This window comes from Emydura macquarii, unplaced genomic scaffold, assembly GCF_026122565.2.
Source record: "Emydura macquarii macquarii isolate MOO-44397 ecotype Brisbane River unplaced genomic scaffold, CSIRO-AGI_Emac_v2 contig_1551, whole genome shotgun sequence".
NCBI lineage: Eukaryota > Metazoa > Chordata > Testudines > Chelidae > Emydura > Emydura macquarii.
Window position 1 is genome coordinate 3,545,017 of NW_027131688.1, and position 25,230 is coordinate 3,570,246.

General features: G+C 45.1%; 1 protein-coding gene across 3 annotated transcripts in view; it reads right to left on the bottom strand.

Annotated features, from left to right (window-relative positions):
* Nucleotides 1–861: 861 nt before the first annotated feature.
* MIS18BP1 (MIS18 binding protein 1) overlaps nt 862–25,230 on the bottom strand; it is a 45,033-nt gene continuing 20,664 nt past the window's right edge. For 2 of the 3 annotated variants that reach the window (XM_067554716.1, XM_067554715.1), the window contains exons 11-17: nt 21,971–22,877; nt 20,436–20,605; nt 14,643–14,788; nt 6,698–6,843; nt 3,658–3,742; nt 2,328–2,388; nt 862–2,112 (exon numbers count right to left, since the gene is read on the bottom strand). In XM_067554716.1, coding sequence (XP_067410817.1) covers nt 2,015–2,112; nt 2,328–2,388; nt 3,658–3,742; nt 6,698–6,843; nt 14,643–14,788; nt 20,436–20,605; nt 21,971–22,877 — 1,613 coding nt within the window. In that variant the 3' untranslated portion in view covers nt 862–2,014. The other variant, XM_067554717.1, reaches the window with a different exon arrangement.

Here is a 25,230-nt window from a genome sequence, read left to right on the forward strand (position 1 = left end):
GTATAGTGCTGCTGGTATAATTCCTTCAGCTGGGCACCGGGATGGAATAAGGGACTCTACGAGTGAGTGGTTAGTTTAACATAGCTACGAGCTTGCGTTTGCCCATGTAGACAAGCCTCTAACGATCAAAGCAGGGGCCTCGCTACCTCTGTGCTCCTGACAGCAAGCTGTTGCCTGCAGCAGCCATAGCTCCCTCCTCAGTTTAACTAAAACCTCTCCCCATCCCAGGAGCAGCACCTGCCTGCTTCTTCTGTGCCTGCTGGTATTCTTCCACCCCCCGCCTCACCTTTATGCGACTGATCAAAACTCTTAAAATTTGAACGAAGTACTTCAGTAAAGTTTAAAATGTTTTAGCTCTACTGTTTCCCTGCCATTTTTGTTCATAGCTGGGAATTCCTCATGAACTTTCTCCATCAGTTACGTAACAGGAACTTTTTTCCCAAGTTTGGCTTTAAGGTCCATCCTACCTCACCGCTTTCTACGGTCTGCTGCTGTTGTAGGCACACATGCCAGTCTCCGTAAGATCACTCCCAGAAAGAACTAGGCATGCTTACCCCCTTCCCTCAACCCATATACCACAACCACACCCAAAACAAGGTGTGAACCCCACATGTAGCTGTCACTGAAAACAAGCCTTTCGTTTGCTACTCCACACCCTTGCTGTGCTTCACTGGGGCTGTAGAAGCATCCCTCGGTCTATCAGAGGGGACGGGTGGTGTAGAGCAGGATTGCAGTCAGCAGTGAGTCTGGCAAAGTCTGCCTGCACCATCGGCAGCAGAACAAGCCTGGCTGATCCTGCCTCCTCAGCTCTGAATAAGCCAAAGCCCTGCTGTAAAGGCTTGGCAGCTGTTTCTGCACCAGTTAACCCCTCTCAAACAAGCACTGGAGTTGTCCCTTCACCGGAAGCCATCTGATTACAGCTCAGCTCTGCCGTTACAAACATTACCAGCACTGCAAGCCCGGTACGCACAGTCCAGATTTATCGGATGCTAGGGAGGTGAATGAAGGGTCTGAACATGTCCCCAAGGTCCACCTCTGGAAACAGCAGAGCCCAGGGAGGTGAAGCAGGATTGCAGCACCAGGGGCCAGGTACAGGCAGCAGCAAGTCCTACAGTTTATCGGGGTGGGGGTGGAGAGGAAGAAGGGAGGCATGCCCACCCATCCTGCACTATTAAAGACAGAGAGGAAAGTAACAGCTCTGCTCAGCTGATGGTATTTTAGGGACACATGAAGGCTCGCTAGGGTGAAAGCCTGCCTGGATACAGCACGAAGGCAGCTAGGCACCACTGCTGGCAGCTCCTACTTGCTGAAAAGAGGAACTCTACTTTTCTTCAGGAACCATCATGTGCTGCCCCTACCTGCCCAGAGCATCTTACCTGGAAGGTGGGGGGGAAGATGGTTTTATTAAAAAATTCCTACAACTTCTCTCAAGGGTACAAGTTTGCAGCAGTGAGACCTGGTAATTAATGGATTTTATATTTCCACCTTTCACTCATTGACTGCACCCCTGCCACAACACATGCATGACACAGCTGTCAGACAGTTGAAAAGCACGGAGAGTTATTTAATAAAAATACAACTGTTTTCCAGATAGGAAATTAAAAGGCCATTTCATTACAAACCCCATTACAGGTTTATTACATTACCATTTTTAAAACATTATTTTTACCTTAGAAGGAAAAACAGAACTTTTGACCCTAATTGGTATTTTATACATTTCCCCACCAGCGGAAGGGAGGCAGCACACCCTGAATGTGGAGTGGGTCAGATAGTTTCAATTTACACAGAAGCCCAAGCATTACAAACCTCATCAACAGTTATGAAACAAGACTAGGCTGTAATTGGACACCTTAAACCAGTACAGGCCATCTTCTAGACTGAGCCGTAGCAGGTGAGGATGTGAAGACCAAGTACAGGAGCACAATTTAAGAGGGGTGGCTGAAGCGCCTTGGAATATTTTGCCCTTTAGTTCAACGCAAGTTACAGTAAGTGTTGAACTAGTTACAGGGCTTGGTTAAGTAGAAAAATAGGAATCTTCTTGCTCCTCTTCGTCTGACAGCTCTGCTGCATTACCTGCGAACAGCTTCCCTCTAACCGCATCATTCACTGCGCCTGCAACAAGGAAAACGTGGGGGGGGGGAAGCTGACTGGCGTAGAAAAACACGTCTAGGAGTCAGATACAGCAAGCGCAAGCAGGAGACAAACTGCTGCTGGTTTTGGTCCAACAGAACCAATAGGGAATGCACCTGCCTTCCAGAAGGTAGCAATCACCTTCACACAGGACTAGAACTGAAATGAGGAAAAGCGGGAAGGGTAACAATGCTTACCTTGATCGAAGGCAAACGTGGTGGTTCTTCTAGAGGTCGGTGTGATGAACACAGCTCCAGCCTGATTTAAATGACAGGGGAAAAGTTTACACATGTAACGTCCGTTGCTGCATCAACTGTAATGAAGACACTCGTTCCCTATTACAATGCAATTGTGTGTGGTGTAGGGCCCACTCCAGGAGCTGGCCTCAGAGACCATTACCAGACTGGGCCTGGCGGAGACACCTACTTTGTGAATCCCACCAGGGCTTTAGTATGAGGCAGGTGTCAGGAAGCAGTGGGCTTTGCACAGGCCTACTGGTGTGAACTGAGGTGCCTGGGGAGTTTAGCACCTCTGGGGAGCGGCAGCAGCTGAGAAGGGTTTGGAGGAATTTGGCCCCTAGGGCTAGATTCACAAAGAAACTCAGCATGGCAATGTTCAAGGTCCCCATGCCCACCCGGGGAGGTGCCTAGAAAATCACAGCCCTTTGCAAAGCCTGAGCTTGGAACCCAGCCTCCCCCTGTGATGAACGGAGTAAGAGGCACCTGAGAATGGGATTCACCAAATCTAGGTGGGTCCTTGACTAAGCTCAACTGTCAGAGCACATGGGAGAGCTGGCAGGCCCCAGCTCAAAACCCCGCCCCCACTCAGCTGGAGGAGTCTCCTACCTACCAGGTGAGTACCACAACCACGGGCTAGGGGTTCTGAAGGAGGCCTTCTCCTGTAGTGTAAGCTTACCTATAGGGGTGCGATCCCATAAGTGAGCTTACAGGACAGGGGCCCACCGCTCTTTCCCCAGCTTGTGCTTGAGCCGTACGCAGCTGGATGCCTGGCCGGAGGATGCACTGCACATACTCCGAGGCAGAAACAGACACTTGGGGAACTTTTACTGCAGAAATTGAAGCACCAAGCAAATTGAGATGCCTCGAGGGCTTAGGGGCATCTGTGAATCCCCAGGGGATCTCATTCTGGGATTTAGGTGCCTATGTCCTGTGAACCTGCCCGCTACAGGGCTAGGCAGCAGCTGTTCAGGTATTCTGAGTAGCTACGTTTTGGACTTTGGCACCCAAAGTGCCAGGTAGGTTCTTAGACCCTTTGTGGATCTAGCCCCCGTGTTTCTGTATTTAATCGGGACAGAGAATTACCATTTTCGGCTAGAGGTTGTTTTTCTTCAACATAGAGTTGAGACTGGGCGCTTTTACTAAACGCGGTAGATCTACACACACAGCTCTGCAATTCTGGGATGTTGTGGAGTCTGTTCTCAGGAGGAAGAGTGCACAGGAACTCATGGCTACACACTCCATGCTAGCATTACTAGTTTTCAGTTTGAATTACAGAAAAAATCATTACCGATTTCTTCTTGATGTTGTGCCACGTACCCTCCTTGCCTTGTATGTTCTTTTGCATTCTAAACACATACTTATCATAATCATGCCTGTAAATACAATCAATTCAGTCAGTATTACTGGTGTATCTAGTCTGTAGATTCCAGTTTGTACACTTACAACTATCATAGATAAGTTACCCCTTTAGGCAGAAAGGCAATTGAACCATTTTAAAGAAAAATTGATCAGAGAACATATTTAGAGTCTTATTTTTTAAAAAGCCAGCACTAAAGTTCTGTGCATGCATTTTATAACTTCATAGTAACATACGAGGCAGAGTGCACGACACAACTCTCTGAAGTGAGACACCAATGAAACAGTCAGCATCTTCTTTTATAAATATAGTGCTTATCCCTTCCCGTCACAAGTTAGCACTAGCTAAGCTTAGCATACAAGAAGCTGCTTCTTCCTCAACCAACCCCTGAGGTGAAGCCTTTTGTATTAGCCACAGTAGTAGGAATTCTACTTCAGGACTCTAGGAGCTACTGAGGGTTCTCAGGCAGCTTTGGCCAGGTCTACACTACAGACTTTTGTTGGTATAATAATAATGCTAGTTATGGGGTGCAGTTCTTTAGGACATTTTTATACCAGCAAAAAAGACCTACTATAGACTGTGTAAGTAGTTATATACCAAAAAAGTCTCTCTTATAGTTCAGACCAGAACTATGACCTCCTCAGCTGGCTTCCTTGCATGACTCAAGCAATAATTTCTGTTTGAATTAGAGCAGATCTTTCAGAAAAAGATCCAATCTTGATTTAAAAATGGCCAGTGACGGAAAATCCACCACAACCTTGAATAAGTTGTTCCAGCGGCTACTTATCCTCACTATTAAGATGTACATCTTATTTCCAGTCTGAATTTGTTTAGCTTTAGCTTCCAGACCGTGGATCTTTTGCCAGTATAAGCTGCGTTTCCCACAAGATGGGCTTGCCGGTACAGCTATCCCAGTGAATCTTTTCCCAGAATCTTCTGGGGTGGCAGATGCTGCGTTACCATCAAAGCCTTATCCACAGAGTCTGAAGACTACCTTATACTTGATTTATGTAATGGAGAAAGAGGAAACATCAGACAGCTGATGGCAACTCAACAAACCCAATTTTTACCTTAAAACCCACATGCTACCACCCCCTACACAATAAATTCCAAGCATGAATGAAGTAAGGGGTGCTCAGATACATTGGCAATGAATACTAACACAAAAACAAGAAAGATGCAACAAAAACCCACACTTCACATTTTCTGCACTTAAGATGCTTTCACTTTTTAATCTCCCATTTGGTATGAAGGAATCTGGTTTGGAACTAAAGCTAAAAATACTTGAAGTGACAAATGAAGTATTGTATTTGGCCCTTAAATCATCTTTAAATGCCAACAGATTCTTTCCAGATTTCTTTTTGCAAATTGCCTACAGACAACACTCATTGCTCCCTCTTCCAAACATTCGTGTCACTTTGCATTGCTCACAAGTTCACATCTAAACCAAATTTCTTCAGACTTTTTGAAGAAATACCACCACCACCTAGACCCTGCTAAATATGAAGTTTGATCATTAATCATATCAGAGTGAAAAAGGGGAAATCAATTAATTTATTTCTTAGATGTTTAACAAAATTGCCCATGTTAGTTGAACTATGTGAATTTGACAATAATCATCTCTCTGTCCAAACAAAAAAATTCACAGGAATGCTGGATTTCCTATGCAGGAGCCCAGCCTGCATGCAAAACCAGTATCCCAATACCAACAATTGCCTGTTGCGGATTGTAGTAAGAAGTGAGAGCTTAAGGCCTGCAAACAGGTTAAGGCTTAGGGTCTAAGTGGAAAAAAACAAGTTAACATAAACCAGCCTATGAACTTACGACCTAACTGAAACTGGCACGGAGAAAACGCTGATACTGCACGCATACACATTTCCAAAATCTTACTAAAAATACACAGCAGGTGCAGAAGGCACCAAGCCATCCTGACACCAAAGAGATTAACTGACTCCCTGAAATGACACTTTGATGAATAGAAAAGTCTAATAAGGTGATAAATGGAGTTGTTTTGCTCAAATCATCCAATTAACGGTAAAGGCTGGTATTAGACGACGTCAAGAGGGTGGCAACTACCTACGTCGAAGGGGGCAGAACGGAATGGTCTCTAACAGTGTATAAAAGAGGGTGTCAGAGGTAATGACTTTGTCTAGCCTAGGGGATAACGGAAAGTCCCACCACTGGGCCATGTCCATTGTAACGATGCACTCATATAGGAAGCAGACCCATAGATACTCTGTAGGTCGCTTCTCATTGTGCCGCACACAATAAAACCTGCCCCGGGTGCCTTCGTTGCTCAGCTAATCTGTGGTTGTGTCGAGTCATTCGATCTTGAGAGCTGCCTCGGCTATCTGCAGAGCTAAGACAGTACCTAACCGGGGACACACGCATACAGCCTACGCTGACAAGCACCCACACCAGTAATAGCACCGACAACAGTAATGTTTCAGAGGAAGGCAAAAGAAAAAGCACGCAGAACCAAACAGAGAAAGGTAACAGTGCATCTGAACAACTTCTAACTACAACTGAACACAAACAGGAATTTACTGCTGTGCCCTTACAGAGTCTTCCAAATGCTGGCTTTTTATTTGAGAGAGAAACTCTCGGTATTCACACTTCTTGGACCATAGCTCTGCAGCATGGAGGCAGTTTTGCTAAATCTTAGTTAACATTCTAATTTTGCATTTCTATAATGCTCACTCATTCTTAATCCCAGGGCACCAGCTAAGTCAATTTAAAAATATTAACTCTCTTAAAATTCTACTCTTTGGTTGTGAAGGTTATCACCGTACAACTGTCACTACAATTTATATGGAAAAGGCAGAGCCTGAAGAGTGTAGGATGCCCATCAGAACCCGCTCCCTCCCCCCGCTGTGCAACTAAGGAAGAAAAATGGATTCTTTTTAGGTAGAAAGGCAACTGAAAAACTCTGTGTGGCATTACACAATGAACAACAGGTTGTAGCCCTTACCTATTGATAGATCCCAGCATGCCAGGGCTGATGTGATCACACTGAGGGGTTTTTACCAAGGAGATGACAGCTGAGGACGGTGTGATTGGATTGCTGTCCATAAGCTGGAAGACATCATCATCTTTGCTTTCCCGGAAGGTTGGGAGCTACGAAAGTCACATCGTCGTCAAATAACTAGCACTTTTAGAAACCTGTTAAATCTATGACAGTGAATTAAAGATGCACCCTGCTTATTCTGCTTTCCCCTCTTTGGTCTCCGATTAAGGAGCACGGACTGAAAAACACATGCAGCCAAATGCTTCTTTATTCAAGCAAAAAAAGCCAGAGCATTTTTTTTGTTTGTTTGTTTTAGCAGGCAACAAAAATATTGGACTGCATTTTGTAAGTGAGATGGGAAAAGCTTTAAAATTTTGTTTAGCAACTTTCAAGATCTTTCAATCCATATTAAGCTGTTCTTGGTAGGAAATAGGTTTGGTTTTCAAATAAGCTCTAATCAGCTTCCTTTTATGCATGCAGTTTTATATGTGCACTTTTTACACACTAATGGCTGCTGCTGCTGGAGGGTTTATGCTTATAAAGTCTATCATCTGTGCTCACAGAACAAGGCTTGAAAAGCATGTGTGCAGGTGTATGTACACGCAAAGCTGTGAGTGCACCCATCTTTAAAAAAAAATAATCAGACCTGCCAATTGTGGATTTTTTCCATTACCAATGACTAGTCGCACAAATTTATAAACATGTACCCATCACTTTGGTCTCAGAATAAAAAGTGTAACTATACCTACAGTGGGCAGCATCTTCAGACAGTTTTATTACCTGCTTCATTTTAGCTTTTATGAAAGAAATTTCCCCCTCATAGTCAACTGGTCCTCAACCAAGAGCGAAAACAACATCTCTCAGGACAGTCTCTGAGCCACAGCCAGGTGAGGAAGTGAATTGAAAGGGATCTAACAAGTCCTGATAGGGAAAGCATTGCTGGATTTCACGTCACCTCTTCCTCAAATTTACCCAAGAAAATCAGATTACAGTGGTAGCTAGGAAGACCATTTCCATCAAGACAATGCACCGGGACTTCTGTTAGGGTCCATGTGACAAGTAGCTGTGGAAAAAATGGTTACGAACTTTCGTAACTGTTTTTCAAGATATGTTGCTCATGTCCATTCCATGTCAGGTGTATGCATGCGCCAGATGCACCGGTGCCGGAGTTTTTTCCCTCAGTGATATCTGTAGGTCAGCTCTAGCACCCTGTGGAGCTGCGCACATATGCGCCAGTATAAGGAGCGCTGCCAGCCGCCCCGCTCTCTCTTCCTTCTTGCTGGAACTCCGACAGAAGGGTAGGAAGGCGGGTTATGGAATGGACATGAGCAACGCATCTCAAAAAACAGTTACAAAGGTTAGTTACCATTTTTCTTCGAGTGCTTACTTATGTCCATTCCATCTCAGGTGACTCTCCAACAGCACCTCTGGAGGTGGGCAAGGAGTTCATGGACATGCTGACTGCAACTCCACTCTGCCAAACCCAGCATCTTCCCAGGCCTGTTGGGTGATAGTATAGTGGGACATGAAATGTATGGATTGATGAGCGTGTCATGACTCTGCCATGTCCTGGATCAGAACTTGCACTAGGAAAGCCCCTGACAACGCTTGTGCTCTTGTTGAATGAGCCATCACTATAGCCAGAGGCGTGACTTTCACCTGCTTATATCAGGCTTGGATGCAGGCAGTGATCCGGGACAAAATCTTCTGGGATGACACGGAGATCCTTTCATCCTGTCAGCTACAGCGATGAAAAGTTGCATAAAGCTGAAGGAAAGGACTAAGCCTTTCCACAATGTAGGATGCCAGGGCTCACCTGACATCTAGGTTATGCAGCAGCCTCTCCTTGTCACAACTGTGAGGCTTTGGGGAAGACGACTTGCAGGAAGATATCCTGATTGACATGAAACTGCGACACCACCTTTGGCAGGAAGGCCAGATGAGGGCGCAGCTGGACTTTATCCTTGTAGAACGCTGTGTAAGGGGGTTCTGAAGTTATAGCCTTCGGAGACTCTCCTCGCCGAAGTAATTGCCACAAGGGAGGCGACCTTCAACGACAGAAGTAGTAGAGAGAAAGATGCGACGGGGGCCCAGTGAGTCTTAATAGGACCAGTTTGAGATCCTATGGAGGAACCGCATCGTGGATCTGCAGAAAGAGTCTGGAATCGGACTGTCTCACTCTCATCCCACGTGAGAAGGCTGATCTGCCCTGGATAGGAGGGTGGAAGGCCGAAATGGCTGCCAGGTGCACCTTGATCGATGATAACACCAGACCTTGATACTTTAGGTGGAGCAGATCTCTAAGACAGATTGCAAAGAGGACTGAACCAGAGAAAGGTTCTGTTCAGACGCGCAGAAGATGAAGCGATTCAACTTAGCCAGGTAGATAACTCTGGTAGAGGGTTTTCTGTTTCTTAGTAGAACTTGTTGGACTTGCCTGGAGCAGGCCTGCTCCTCAAGGTTTAGCTATGCAGCATCCATGTTGTCATGTGCATGGAGGCCAGGCTAAGATGCAGCAGCCCTCTGTGGTTCTGCAAGATCAGGTCTGGGAGATTTGGGAGCACCCAAGGAGCTGACACCACTAAGTCTATTGGCATGCCAAACCAGTGTTGGTGAGGCCATGCCAAAGCGATTAAGATGACTTGCACCTTGTCCCTCTTCATCTTCAGAAGGACCTTATGGATGAGTGGGATCAGCAGGAGGGTGTACATCAGGCCTCCTGTCCACAGCAGAAGAAAGGCATCAGAAAGCGAGCTTCTGTCAAGCCCTTGCAGGGAACAGAAGCGATGACATTTTCTGTTCGTTCTGGTAGTGAATAGGTCCACTTGGGGAGTTCCCCACCTCTAAAAAGGTGATCCTGACGACCTCCGGGTGTGGGGACCACTCGTGGCAAGAGGAAAAGGACTTGAACTGATCTGCCAATGTATTCCGAACCGCAGAAAGGTGCGAGGCCTCCAGGTGGATAGCATGCTTCACGCAGAAGTCTCACAGGTGGAGGGCCTCTTGGCGGTGGGCTGAGGACTGTGTCTTCCCCCCCCAACCGTTTATGTAAAACAATAATGTTGTGTTGTCGATCAAGACCTGTACGACCTTGCCAGAGAGCTAGGGAAGGAACACTTCGTCAGTCAGGCGAATTATCCTGATTTGTCTGTTGTTTATATGTAACGGTAGTTCCTCCCGGGACCAAAGGCCTGGGGTTCTGAGGGTGCTGAGGTCGGCTCCCCACCCTAAGTCTGAAGCCTCCGACACCAGGGACACAGTTTATCGTGGGGCCACTAAGGGACCCTCCCTTGTCACCTAATGCGGGTTCAACCTCCATACTAGTGAGGTAAGTATTGATGGTGGGATCATTAGCCGGGGAATAAACCAATACCAGCCACATCTGTAGGTGTCTGAAGCGTAGCCTTGCGTACTGTACCACATAGCTGCACACTGCTATTTGTCCTAACTGTCTGAGGCATTCACGGGCTGTGATGAGCAGGGCAAACTCTGACATGACCAGGAATCTGGCCTCTGCTAGGAAAGCTCTGGCCTGGGTAGAGTTGAGGACTGCCCCAATGAACTGTACCCTTTGTACTTGGGCCAATGTTGATTTCTGTTCGTTTATCAACAGGCCCAGTGCTCGACAGGTGGCGCGTACCATAGCGATACAGTGCTGGAACTGTGCTCTTGAATGACCCTTGAGGAGCCATTTGTCGAGGTATAGGTAGATATGTATGACTTGATGTCTGAAAAGGGCTGTGACTATCGCCGTACATTTTGTGAACACTCTTGGCACTGCTGAAAGTCTGAATGGGAGCACTGTAAACTGGCAGTGGCTCTTGCTAACTACAAATCTTAGGAATCTTCTGTGGCCAGGGAAGATAGAAATATGGAAGTATGCTTCCTTTAAGTCGAGGGCAGCGTACCAGTCTCCTGGATCCAGGGAGAGAATGATGGAGGCCAAAAAGACCCTGCAGAACCTCAACTTCTTGAGATATCTGCTGAGGCGACACAGATCCAAGATGGGCCATAAGTCCCCTTAGGCCTTCAGGATTAGAAAGTAACGGGAATAGAACTCCTTCCCTCTCATTTCTTGAGGAACTTTCTCTATGGGCCCCACCCGTAGGAGGGCTTATACCTGGACAATAAGTTGTTCTTGAGAAGGGTCTCTGAAGAGGGACAAGGATGGAGGTTGGGAAGGAAGAATAGAAACAAACTGAAGGATGTACCCATTGCTATGGTGCTGAGCACCCATCGGGTCTGATGTTATAACAGCCCAGGCAGGGAGGTAAGGAGAAAGATGGTCCAAAAATAAAGGGGGATAGGAAGTGGATCCCTAGATAGAGTCTGGTAGGTCACCCTCGGAAGTGCCTTCAAAAAGCCTGTCTATTCCCGGCAAGGTAATGGCTAGAGCCCGGTTGAGATGATGCAGTCAGAGGTTGGTCTTGGCGGCGCTTGTAACCTCTGTCTTTCTTCCTCTAGAGCACCAATAACCCTGGAGAGAGGTGTAAATACAGATATTCGAATCCTCTGGCAGGAACATAGTACTTTTTGTCTGCCCACTTTAACACAGAGGGGAGAAAAGACGGGGTCTGTCACAGGGCCTTGACCAGTGTCACAACACCCTTGCAAACAGGGAGGTCTACTTTTGAGGAGGCCGCTGCCACTAGAATGTCAGAGAGGGCATCAGTGGGCTCCTTGAGCTCTTCCACTTCCAAGCTCAGGCTTGAGGACATGAGAAGCTCCTGATGAGATCTAAAATCTTCCTGTGGGACCTGGCAAGGAAGAAGATGAAGACAGTATTGGGGTAGGGGCTGGCTCTTCCGCTATTGCTGGAGTAATCTCGTCTGAGGCACCATGGTCTGATCCCAGGTCGGGGTCCAGTGCCAGACACGACACTGTTGCCAATAGTCTCTCTGATGCCCCAGACAATGAGCGTTGCATGTGGGAGCCTAGAGCAGGAGGGAAAACCCCCATGTGTTCTAAAATTGCCAGGGCATTGGCCATTGCCTCAGCAGCCAAGCACCTGCTGGTGGGCCCACAGCAAAACCTGTGGCAAGTGCAGGATTCGCCTGTCCCCTGAGCAGAGCTATCTCCTCACCCTCCGAGTCTGAGGAGGAATCCTCCCTCGGTGACCACAGTGGTGCCACTGGTACCTCTGCCTCCCTGCAGTACTAGCAGGCATGAGTGCCTGGGATTCAGGAAACGGTACCAGGGTTCTGGGGGTGCGATACCACATATCCTGAGACCAGCAATGAAGTTTTTGGGGACTAGTGGTGGAGGTCCGGGGAGCAGTGCCACAAAGCTGGGGATCACTGTGGGGGGCCTCCATGGCAAACTAGCTTGTAGATGGGCTCGCAGTCGTCAGCACCGTAGAGGGGTCTTGGTGCTGAGATCTCCTCTCACAAGGTGTTGATGGCACCGGGCGTGATAAAAGGTCTATGGTTGCTTGAAATGACTTGGGCGTAGATGGTACTGTCAGGTACTGTGTCCCCCTTCTACTCCCAGGAGTTGGTGATGGGTCCCGAGTCAGACTTCAAATTCTGAGGGATAAGGCTGTTGCTGATCTGAGTTCTGGGGAAGACAAAGTGGCCCAGCGCAGGTCTGGAGTCATCCCCTGCTTTTTTTGTCCTTTATCGTTAGGGAGCGCCCTCTTCTGGCATGGTATTTTGTATGCCTTTTCTTGGGCACCAGCAATGGAGAGCAGTGCTGGGAGGAGCCAAGTGCCAGGGGGCGCTCCGTACTGACACCAATGTACTCAGTGCCGAATCTGAATGGCTTGGCTCAGAAGCTGGTCTAAGAGCCGACTCCATCAGCAGAGTTCCTAGTCTAATGTCTCACTCCTTTTTGGTGCACTGTCTGAACCTTTCACAGATTCTGCACTTATCTCACACGTGAGTCTCCCCAAGGCACTTCAGACAGTTCTCATGGTGATCATTCATAGGCATAGATTTCTTGTACAATGCGCGTGGTTTGAAGCCTGGGGAATAGGGGCACGTCCCTCCTCCATACAACTTATCACTAACTAACTAAGCTAACCTAATTTATACACATCTATATACACTAATTACTAAGAGAAACCACTGGTTTGGAAAGCTTACTAAGGCAAGATGATGTTCTAGCTCTATCACAAGCGGTAAGAAGGAACTGAAAGGGACATATGCACACAACTCCTAAGGGCACTAGAGCCAACCCTAGGGATACCATTGAGGGAAAAACCTCCAGCATCGGTGCATGTGGCGCACACACACCTGACATAGAATGGACAGGAGCAAGCACTCGAAGAAGAATGGATCTTATGACCTTGTTCTCCATGGCTTAAAAGCGCCTATTCTAGGTATTTCTTAGGCACTTCTTTGGAAGTTCAAGTCTCTGCATTACTTTTGACTGAAGATCAGACACTTGCAGCCAAACATGTTTAGGAGCATCTATCCCAAGGTCAGCTGATATTTCTGCTGCATTATGGGTGTCAAAGGCAGCCCCTATATGGTGCTTAGTAAAGATAGTCTCTAAAATTTCTTACATCTCTCTTTAGGAAAAGAACTGAAGCCATGGTGAACCTTCAGTCCCAGAGAAGTAAAGACGGTGGAGTCTTGAGGACCAATACATTCTCAGCACAGAGTCTAGAGTTATAGCCTGGTGTCAAACGGCAATACTATCAGTTAGACTTTCACTAGCTCCATCTTTAGAGAGCTTCTCTATAATTCCTATTCTTAGAAAGCAAGTGGCTAATTTGGATCTCAGTCCTGCAGGACAAGATTGAGAAACCAGCTAGCATACTAGAGATTTAGAATTTGTGCCAAGGACACAGTGACATGACCTCTTCTGAGAAGTCCACATCTTTTGCTTGCTTTCTTCAGCTTCCAAAGTTTGAGGCCCATTAAGGGATCTTACCAAATCTTATCAGTTTCCCATTGTACTAATCTGTGACACCACTGTCACTTACTTGAAGAAAAGTTAGTTTCCATCATGCCCTAGCAGCAAGTGGTTTTAATTCCGACTCCCTTTCTGGGTTCCACTGCAAAGGTAGGCATCCAAATATACAAAACAAAATACCACAAACAAACAAAATAAGTTTTGAAACCTGTTTTCTTTTTATAAACACTCAGCGATGGGAAGATATTGCGTAGGAGTCTCTCTCCCTGTTCTCAAACGACTTTTCACATACAAAGCATGATTTTTTTAAAAAAATTGTAGGGGCAAAGGAAGGTAGCTTTTTTTTTTTTTTTTTTTTTTTAAATTAAAACTGCAGGTCTTATCTACTTTGCTCTTCATGGAAGACTAAAGAATTATTACGTTTACGACAAGGAGGCAAAAACTGATTGAAAGGATATTGATTGGGCTGAAAGCTCTTTGGCCTCCACCATGAAATGGACTCTCTGCTGACAACAGCTGCAACCTGATGTAGATGCAGGCGTAGGCAAGGAAACATTCTCTTAGTCACTGGTTCTATTTTACACAGTGGACAAGGCCTTTAAATTGTTGACATCTATTTACTCAAATGTACAAGAAAAACTTGGGAGAAAAGATATTTGTTAAAATACTCAGCATGCCCCTGAATGTCTAGTGTGTGAACCGCCTTTAGGAGTTCCCCAGCAAAACCTGGAAGGGCCAAATTCAATATCCCTCATTTTCAAAGTTACCAGAAACCAATTTTTGTCAGAGACAGAGAAAGAGCATGCACACAGATTTCAGGATCTCTTTACACACCATAAAGCAACAAAAATTGGACAGTTTTTTTCCTTTTCAGGTCTTCTTTAATCCATTTACACTGGGGGGTCAAGACTGCCAACACTCAGCCATAAGTAGTCAACAATATAAGCCTCTTTCCCCAACACAAAGTCACTGATCTATGATCCAAGAAATTGAACGGCAGATTTTTATATGACGACATTCAATTTAATATATTTTTGAATTCTAGATTTACCTTTACTCTTCTATTCTGTAAGGGTGTGGCGGTGAAAATATCATCGTGGTTATCCTTTGGCAAATGCTCCAGGAAGTCTCTGATCTGTTGCTTCCTTTTAAGGGTTCCCACTTTAGCAGTTATTACCGGTTGTTTCTTATCTGCATCTGCCAATATATTATATTTGTTCAGTGGTATTAGCTATCCTATTCGGTCTTACATATTATTAGTTATAGACAAAACTCTTGTGATGAAAAATCCACAGTCCTATGATCTTTGGAGTTGTCCTGCTGCCTGATGGTGGTACCTCAGGTTTCTACAGAATTTACCTTTAAAAAAGAAAAAAAAAAAAGTGTATCTAGCCCTTATCTCAATGCGATGTTGACTCTGCAGCTTTATGATAGCATTGTAAACATCATTTTTTAGCTATTTTATTGGTCATTTAAGAAGAAATATTCTGTGTGTTTGCATATCAGATATGAAAGACATTAGGTATCTGTTGTACAATCTGATCTCAGGTGCCTTTGGCTTCATTCTATCTCAGATCTTCCATGCAATAGACTGAGTAGACCAGAGAGATTCAGCAGCTTCTGGAATGCTCATTCCAGAACTAACTTAGTACAATTCAATGAGGATTCCACCCTCTGCAAATCTAGAGCCAATTAATTCTCACAATTGATAAATTATAGTTTGAGTATTTAACATTTAAAGCTTCAGGAACAGATTTGGAGACTAGCAAATGCAAGCTTTTTCCATGGACCATTTTAAAGAAAAGAACGTTACCTACCTGTAACTAGAGATTCTTCAAGACGTGTGGTCCCTATTTATATTCCATATGCCAGAAGATTTTTGTAGCAGTGTCTACTGACCCGTGCATACATCTCCTCATGTCTCAAGCGAGGTTATATCAGGCCATGCGGGTCGACACCCCTTCAGCCACCCTTTAAGCACCGAGCAGACCAGATCCGCAGCAGAGAGGATGTAGGGTAAGAATTAGATTAAAAATAGGGACCACACATTTCGAAGACCCTCCAGTTACAGGTAAGTAACCTTTTCTTCTTCTTCAAGTGGTGGTCCCTATATGTATTCCAAACATGGATCCCACATGAGGGTAGGAAGTCGAGGTTGAGGAAAGAGGTTTATTGCACCCTTAAGGAACCTTTTTGTGGTTGGGTGAGACAGCATTGAGTATCTCTCTACAGGTTGGTGAAAGGCTGTAATAGCCACTAGATGGACCCTAAGAGAATTTAGGAATAATCCTGATTTTTTAAGGGTAAGAGCATATTCTAGAATATGTAAAAAAGAGTAACAGAGATTTGTTGGGAGGTGCACCAAATCTGAAACCAGGACCATTTCTGCAGGTAAGTAAGTCAGGTGGAGGACTTTCTATTCTGTAATAGAACATCTTGTACTTTCTTTGAGTGTGAACTTTATAGGTGCTGGAACAAAGCAGAAGCCAATCTCAGACAGAGAATCCTCAAGTTGGGATGTAGGACATGCCCTTCGGCCTGTGAGAGGTGGTGCAAAAAGGTTGGGAGAAAGATTGGTGAGCACGTTGCGAGCTGTGTCAGGTAATGGTACCAGGTCTGTCTTGGCCAAGTAAAAGCAATCAGGATGACATGAGCTCTGTCCCATTTCATTTTTAGCAGGACCTTCAGCAGAAGAGGAAACTGAGGAAAGGCATAAAGAAGGTCCTTGTCCCAGAGAAGAAGAGGAGCATCGCCCAGAGAGTGCTGTCCCATCCCTGCCCTGGAGCAGTGGTGTGCACACTTCTTGTTCTGGTAAGTGGTGAATAGGTCTGTGGACAGTGTTCGACATCGTGTGAACATATTGTGGAGTACTGACAGGTGCATCTCCCACTCATGATCGTGCCAGAATTTGCAACTGAGGTTGTCTGCTATCAAGTTCGGCGTGACATTGTGAGAGATGTGCCAGTTCCATATAGCTTCATTGCCTCCGCGCACAGGGAGAGCAACCTGCCGCCTTCCCCACCCTCTGACGGTTGATGTAGTACATGCAGGCTATGTTGTCTGTTAGGATCTTTGTATGTGATCCTGTGATCAGGAGGAGAAAATGGGTGTTGGCATTCCTGACTTCTCTGTTTGAGGAGATTGATGAGCAGAGACAGCTCCATAAGTGACCATTGCCTTGCATCGTGAGGCCATTTAAATGTGCGCCCCACCGTTGGAGACAGTCTGTGTCTATAGAGCCACAATACTGTGGACAGTATTGAACTATCTGTATGAGGGAAACCAGGGATAGGAACCTGTGCTGAGGTAGAAAGGCTTTGGCCTGTATGGCGTCTAGGTAGGCCCCTATGAATTCCAGGCATTGCACTAGGGTGAGGATTGACTTCCGGGAGTTGATCTGTAAACCCAGATCTGTGAACAAGAGTACTGTAGTGCCAACGGCTTTGTGGGCCTCCTGGAGAGGTCAGGATCTGAGGAGACAGTTGTCCAGGTATGGGTAGATCATTACACTCACAAGGGATAAGTAAATGGCTATTAATGAGAACTTTGGAACTCATTAGTAACAACTTCTCTCAGGGCCGACAGCCCAAATGAGAAGACTCTGGGACATCATCATCATCATCATCAATAGAGTGAACCTGAGAAATTATCTGTGAGCTGATAGGATCGAGATGTGAAAGTAGGTGTCATGGAGGTCAAGGGCCAAAACCCAGTCTTGCTATTCCAATGGTGGACTGATCATCGATAAGATGACCATCTTGAACTTCTAAGCCCCAACAAACTTGTTGAGAGCTCTGAAGCCCAATGTGGGTCTCCAACCTCCATTTCTTTTGGGTATTAGGAAGTAACAAGAGTAAAACCTCTTGCCTTGCAGATGCTGAGGTACTAGTTCTCTGGATCCTAATTGGAAGGGGCAATCTATATATACTCATAGTAAACTCATAAGAAGAGTCCCTGAAGAGGGAGGGGGAAGGGTGTTGTGGACGGGTATGGAGGTGAAGTGGATGGGAGTACCCGGATCGAATGATCTCTAAAACCCATCAGTCCGAAATTGTGTTCCCAGACACTGTGAAACGCCATCTATTGGTGGCCAAATGGATATACAACCATGGTTGGTTGCGTCAGTTGTGGGGAGTGGTCTCGCAGCGCCTCTACCTGCTGTCAAAAAGTAGTGTTTAGATGCAGGGAATGGGATGAGGTTTCTGAACCAGACAGTTTTCGCTTTAGAAATATCCCTTTCTTCCTCTACGGTTTGAAATGGCACTGAGATTGATATTGAGGCATATGGTCTGTGTTGAGACTGGGAACTAAACACCCATTTTGTCCTGGCGTATAGATTCCCAGCACCCTGAGAGTAGCCCTGTAGTCCTTCAAGATATGAAGGGAGGCGTCGGTGAAGAGCTTCATGCCCTCAAAAAGAAGATCTTCCACTATGGACTGCACCTCTTTCGGGAATCCCGACAAGTGGAACCATGCCACCCATCGCATCACCTCCACTGTGATGGACCTAGCTGCCATGTCGGTGGTGTCAAGGACAGATTGTAGCAATGTTTTTGTTACTAATTGTTCCTCTTCTATGATGACTTTACAGGATTCCCAATGTGCCTCTGGCAGCTTGTCAACAGTCATTGTTTGTTATAATTTGTGTAGTCATATTTGGCCATGAGCACCTTGTAGTTGGCAATATGGAACTCAAGGTGGCCGAGGAATACACCCTCCTGCCAAAGAGATAAAGGCATTTCCAGTGGTGTTGCCGGTCACAGGAATTGACATGGTCTACCACGATGGAATTAGGTGGTGGGTGGGAGAAAAGGAACTGATTCCTTTGTGGGGACATATTTTTTTTTTGTCTGCCCACTTGCAAGTTGGAGCCACCGAAGCTGGGGTTTGCCACACAGTTTTGGCATAGTCTAAAATGGTCTAATTAATTGGAAGGGCAATCTTTGATGAAGAGGAAGAGTGCAGGATTTTAAGGAGCTGATGGATGGGTGTCCTTAACCTCCTCCAAGAGTATGTGGAGGGTGTCTGCACCCTCTTCACTAGCTCCTGGAAAAGGCAGAAGTCATCTGCCAGAGATGGTAGGGGAGGGCATGATTCCTTTGTCCAGGGAGAAGGAAGATATGGTCTTTGATGTTTATGTCCTCCTCCATTCCAGCTTCCTCCATCTCCTGAGGCAGTTCAGAGGCCCTGGATGCTGTCGCTGAGGAAGTATGTCTGGAGCGTTCCCAGGCAAGTTTTCAAGCCCATGGGGCAGGCGATCAATGTGCCACCCAAGGGTCTCAATATGGCCATTGCAGCATAGGACTTGGTGAGAGTGTTCAGGGGAGGCCATACCAAGATGGTGGAGGTGGTAAAGACATCTGGTACCTACTGGTAGTGGGTCTCATTGGCGCTAGGAAGGAGTACTGTGAGACCAACTTCTCTGGCTCACTGTCCGAACCCTCACTAGATAGCAGAGAGGCATGGCACAGCTAAGGGGATATCCCCCGTGCCTGGTAAAGGCTCAGTGCCATAATATTGGTACCGAGAGATGGGTATTCAGGTGAGTTCCATATGCGGAGGTCTCTGACGTGATGGAATTCCATCGATACCAAATGTCCCAGTGTCGTGGGAAACAGAGACCTAGTCTGTACCAATCTTTCTGGTACCAGGCAAGCTGCTGCTGGCAGTACCAAGGTAGATTCGCATACCAAAAACGCCTTTTGGGCTTGTTCTTTGTCTCTCAGTACTGAAGAGTCGGTGCCCATGCCCACAGGGTCCATGGGCCCATCCATGGTACCGGTAACTGACAGTCACCATGCATGGGTGCCGGACTGCAGTCTTGTTGCTGCGGTGCCGCGGGTACTGAGCGAGATGGAGATTGCGTGCGGCTACCCCTAGGCTCACTTACAGGACTTCCTGCCCTCTTCTTGGATGATTTACAAGGAGTCCCCACTTCCCTTAGAAGTCAAAAGGGCTGTGGGCTAGACCCATGTCCAGTCGGAGATTGAGGGCAGAGAGCTGCCTCCATGAAGATACTCTTTTGGTGGAGTTCTCTGTCCTTGCATGATCTTGGCTGGAGCTGCTGGCAGAGGGAGCATTTTTGCTCTATTTGACCCTCACTAGGGCAGCTGATGCACTGAGCGTGCTTATCCGCAACTGATATTGCCTTGTTGCAAGTGAGGCATTTCTTGAAGCTCAGGCAGCTGGGCATACCCCCAATAAGGGGAAGGATCCCCAAAGAGGAAAAAGGAGGGAAGAAAAAGCTTGGGGGTTTGGGAACGAAGAAATAACTAAAACTGGAACTGGGGATATCTAACTGTGAACTGTAAACAGAAGAACAATAGCCTTAATGGACTGCTAATGGCTCGGTCTCTAGCCAGGCACAGTTGAGAAGGAACAGAGGACAGTTAGCCCACGCACACTTACTAGCCTCCTGGCATAGCATGAGGAAAGAGAGCACATATGTGGGCCTAATCGACACTACTACTAAAGTTCTCTGATCAGCAATGCAGGGACACAGACACGCCTATAGTGAGTGGAGCATCCATAGGGACAGTACTTGAAGTTGTAGATTAGGCTGCCACAAATGTTGTGCACCACTACAATTCTCACTGGGCTATCAATGTTGCAGGTCTTTAAAACCTAATAACATTAGTCTTATTCAGCAGTTGTGCTGGATTAAATCCAATTTGTATGCTGAAAATGCATCAGTGTGTTAACCTACTTACTACACATACAATAATGGTACCTCTGTGTATGTGCATCTGCTTAGTGTGGACTGAATTAAAAAACAACTGCTTGAAAAATCAGAAAAATGAAGAAATAGAAGGAACATATGTGATTTGGGCAGAAAGGCCAATACCTTTTTGTCTGTTTTTATCTGATGCAGTCTTTGTGGCATGCTTTTTGGAACCTTTTGTCTGATGCTCTTCCATATACTTCTGCTGGCATTCTTCTGCAGATCGAGTACCCACAGTCATTGCTACATCCACCCAAAAGCCATTCTTGTGTTTTGGGAAAGAAGCAACAGCCCTGTAAAGAGAGCAAATAAAAAAATACATCTGTAGCCAGAAGAAATGGGTTGAACTACATGTTCATTCAAAAGTCAAACCTCTGATCTACAAATTGTAAGACAGACTGAATATAATATTTAAAACTGTTAGGTTTAAAAAAAAATTAAACTAAATTTGAAAAAAAACCCACAAACTCCTTTTCTTAGGAACGTAGAAATGGCCAGACCAGATCAATGGTCGCTCTAATCCAGAATCTTGTCTCCAACAGCAGGCAGTACCAAACATTTTAGAGGAAGGTATAAAACCTTCATAACAGACAATTATGAAGTGTCCTGCACATGGGCAGAGTTCCTTCCTAAGCTCAGGCACAGTAGTTCTTTTTACCCTGAAACATTAATTTATATGTTTTAAAATTTTATCCTAAATTAACTAGTCATTCTTATTATTCACAGAAGTGTCAAATTCTGCTCAGTTCTTGGCCTCACTAATGCCTTGTGGCGATGAGTACCACAAATGAATTTCCCTTTAAGTTTTAAGTGTTACCTTTTATTTTTGTTTTTTCAAACACTCCCTTCCTATTTTATTTGGAGAAAGCAAGTGGTAGTTCCCATCTATCTTTCCTTACCCCACTCATTAGTTTGTTTGCTTCTATTATGTCACCTCTTATTTACTTGCTCCTTCAACTAAACAGTCCTAATCACTCTAAATTTCCTCATGTGAAAAATCTCACACTTAGAAACATCAGCACCTTAGACTGAAGCACCTAAACATCTAATTCCCGTGATTTTTTTTTGTACAACCTATCTTGTTTACTTTTTGCATATCTCAATTCCCACAACAAAAACTAAGTGAGTTTCTGTTTTGTTTCTAGTCATTTTAAATTTTTAGCTTTCCTGCACTTACACAATGTTGTAATATGTTTGAGCTGCAAATCCTGTGAGGGAGTATTTTAAAAATAGGAAACTTGTGTTAAAGAATTTGTTTTAATTAAAATTTGAAGGTTTTGCATAACTTATTTTACCAAAATCTACATTGTCTGTGTCTTTCATTTCAATATTTTTTTAGGTGTACAATATTGTACTGTCTGGAAAAATACCCAAAGTGCGCAGTCTTTTTCTTTTATTATTTTTAAGCCTGAAAAAGACAAATTTCTAAATTTAAGAAAGAGATAAGGACTGAAAAATGAAACAAGAAAAATTAACAGAATAGTCTAAGCAAATATTAAACACACACTACTGTAACTGGCCCATCTTACTCTACCTTTACTGAAAATTAACCAAAGTGATGCTAGGTTAATCTAAATGCTCAAGTCTAATATATTCCTTAAAAGTCCAGGTAAAGGGCTCTGGGTTGTTTTTTGTTGTTACCAAGCATAACTGCTTGCCTGTGTAGTTTCTGTAATTCCTTCTCAGTCCAGTTTTCGGTTGCACCTGGAAAAGACTCCAAGAAATTCTGCACCTCTCTCTTGTCAGATTCCCTTGACTTCATCACTGAATATTTTGTACTGTTGGAAATCTTGCAGTCAGGTTTTTTGGCAGATACTTTTGATTTCTTTTCTTTTCTTTGAAATTCTCTATCACTGTCTTCTGTCTCAGTCTCTGACTCAAACACAAATGTTGGATAGTTGATACTCGCTATTCTTCTGCTTACTCTCCTGTCAATCAAAGGGGCACTGCTGGACCCATTAGCAGGAGCCTTCCCTTTGGGTTCCTCTTCTGATTGGTTCTTCTGGTCAGACAGATCTATCCTTAACTGTCTGTTGTGGGAAAAAGTGGCTGCAAAATTTTCTATTTTCCTTTGCTCAGAGGATTTCTTCTTTGTATCGCTCTGTGAACTCTTAGACTCATAATTATTAATCTTCCTCTGATTCTCTCTTTCCAAAAAGGGTTTTGTTTTCCTTTTGACAGACAGAGGGATATCTTCACTGGATTCTTCCTCATTCTTGCTTGAGGATTCTTCCGTAGACAGTTTGTCTTGGCAAGACTGTTTCAGTGACCTTAAAGAATACTTGGAAGTCTTGAGCTCTTTACCAGAGTTTGTTTTGCAATTTCTGGTCTCTTTCCCATATTTTGCAATATTTTGCTCTGCACTTTTTTCTGCAGTCCGGCTATTATATTTTAGGTTATTTTGGCACAGCTTTTTATGCTGCAGGGTGGCCAACATAAAAACAGTTTTTTTATCAATATTATTAAGTTCAGCTTCTGAGTCATCTGAAATAAAACGTCTAGGATCCCTTTTGTCACTGGACCCAATTTCTTTTTTGGAATTTGCTCTCGTCTCATAGATTTTTCCTAAAAGAAAAGAAAATAGATAAAAATTGTTTTCACATACACCAGGACAGATTGTACTTGTGATGTAGCACTGTGCACTGTTTAACAACTATAGCTTACACCCCCCTTATAGCAGTTTCACTGAACCCCTTGAACAATTGTTAAAGCTGGATGTTCCCTTCCACTGATACTAGCAGAAGGCAGTGGAACAGGATAAAGGCATGGAGCAGCTCCCCAGCGTGCAAAACCCCTGACTCCACAGAAGCCTCTCCATCAGACTAACAGAAGACTAGAGATCCGCAGGTCAGGAGGGCTAGGAAGCAACTGCTTTAAGAAACCTGCTCTCCTCCCAAATGCATAGAAATAATATTTTAAAACCAGTGGAAACGAGAGCCGGAAAGCAGCACTAACTCCCATTCTGTCCTGGCCTGTCCCTATATGTGAACGATATGGCACAGGCAAGCTGAAGTCACCTTGAGTGAACATCCCTTCCAGCTGGTGGCAGAGTCAGCTGCCCAGCATTTGAAGGCTATGTCCTACCTCATACCTCAACATGAGCATTTTTTGAAAATTCCACCAGTGAATATGGCAAAGTTTTCTAGGCTCTCTGAGCCCATCTCATGGGTTATACCTCGGGAAAGTACAATATATTGGGCCCAATTATGCACTCTTGCACATACTTCCATTTATCAAAACTCCACGGAAGAGGAGTATGTTTTCAAAACCCCTCTGAAAAATCAGATGCTACACTGTATATGTGTGAGGCAGTGTGGTCCAGCAGTCAGGGCATTTGAATGAGGCAGCAGGAGACCTAGGCTCTATTTCTGGCTCTGCCAATGACCTGCTGCAGGACCTGGGGCAAGATACTTAACTTTTCTGTACTTAAACATCACCCCTATTGTAAAGGAGGAAACTGGCTTTCCTTTGTGAAACACTGAGATCTATGGATGAAAAGCACTAGGTCAGAGTTAAATAATCATCCAAGACATTTTGATACTAATAACTTTCAATGTATTGCACAGATCAAAGAGAAAAATGGAAGTTTTTCCTAATCTAGACAGTAAACATATTTTCCCATCTTTATGCTTTTCCATTATCTACTATAAGAAACCTACAGAATAGCCTCACTGCATATTTCATGCTCACAGAAGTGAACAGGAAAAATATATCCTAAGTTAAATTAAAACAACCCAATTATCAGAAAATAGATACAGTTCAATGATTAAGATTTTATTACATCAAACTCAAGTATCTTGTCAAAACGAGTGTTTTGACAACCTAAGGTGCCTATAGGCCAACTGCCTGACGAGGAAGATTGGGGAGGAGACCTGAGGCCAAATCTCCTGTTCCTTCTTCTTTGGTGGTCCTGCCTCATAGTCTGCAGGAAGTAACAGCTCACCTGCTGTGGCCTATACTGCTTCCTGGAACTTGTCAGTATGTAAAGTTCCAGGGACTTAAAGGTTGCCTTGAAGTCCTTACAGCCCTGCAGTCTGTCATCTGTTTTTCTGGAGAAAAACAAGGATCCCTCGAAAGGGAGGTCCTGGAGGGTCTGTTGCACTTCCTGACGGCGCTCAGAGGACTGCAACCAAGAGCTCCTATGCATTGGCGCCACGGTTACTATTAACCTGTTTGCAGTCAGCAGCATCCAGGGCCATCTGCAGGGAGGCCCGAGCCACAGTCTTTCCTTCCTCAATCAGGGAGGAAAATTCCTATCTGGCATCTTGGGGAAGTAACCCCTTAAATTTCTGTCAGCGACTCCCACATATTAAAGTCATAGAGCCCCAGCAGGGCTTGCTGGTTTGTTATATGGAGCTGAAGGCCCCCTAACAAGTATGCATTCTGCCCGAAGAGGTCCAGCTTCTTAGGGTCGATCCCATTCGCTGGCCACCACAACCACCAATGACTCCGCAGGGTTGGATGGGGGTGGAGGGGAGGAAAAGCGTGAAAAAAAATTCATACCCTTTGGCAGGGACAAAGTATTTTTGCTCCGTGCGCTTTGCCATTGACAGGAGGGAGGTCGTGGTTTGCCACAGGGCCTTAAATCAGGTCCATAATGGCATCATGCAGCAATACAGCCACTCTAGATGGGCCCACTGGCGAGAGAATGTCCAGGAGACAGTGCGTCATCTCCTTGACCAAACCCATTTTGGATCCCTAGGTTTGAGGCTACCTGTTTCAATAGGTCTTAATAAACCTTATGGTTGTCCGGAGGTGGGGAGGCCCAGTTGCCACTGTGGCCTTATCCAGAGACGAGGAAGAGGAAACTAATATGTTTCCTAGGTGTGTGCCGGGTCCTGGCCCTCTAGGGAGCCTGATATTAGGGTAGAGTTAGAAGGTCCCTTGCTACAGCGAAAGTTTCAGAAGTTGACGGTTC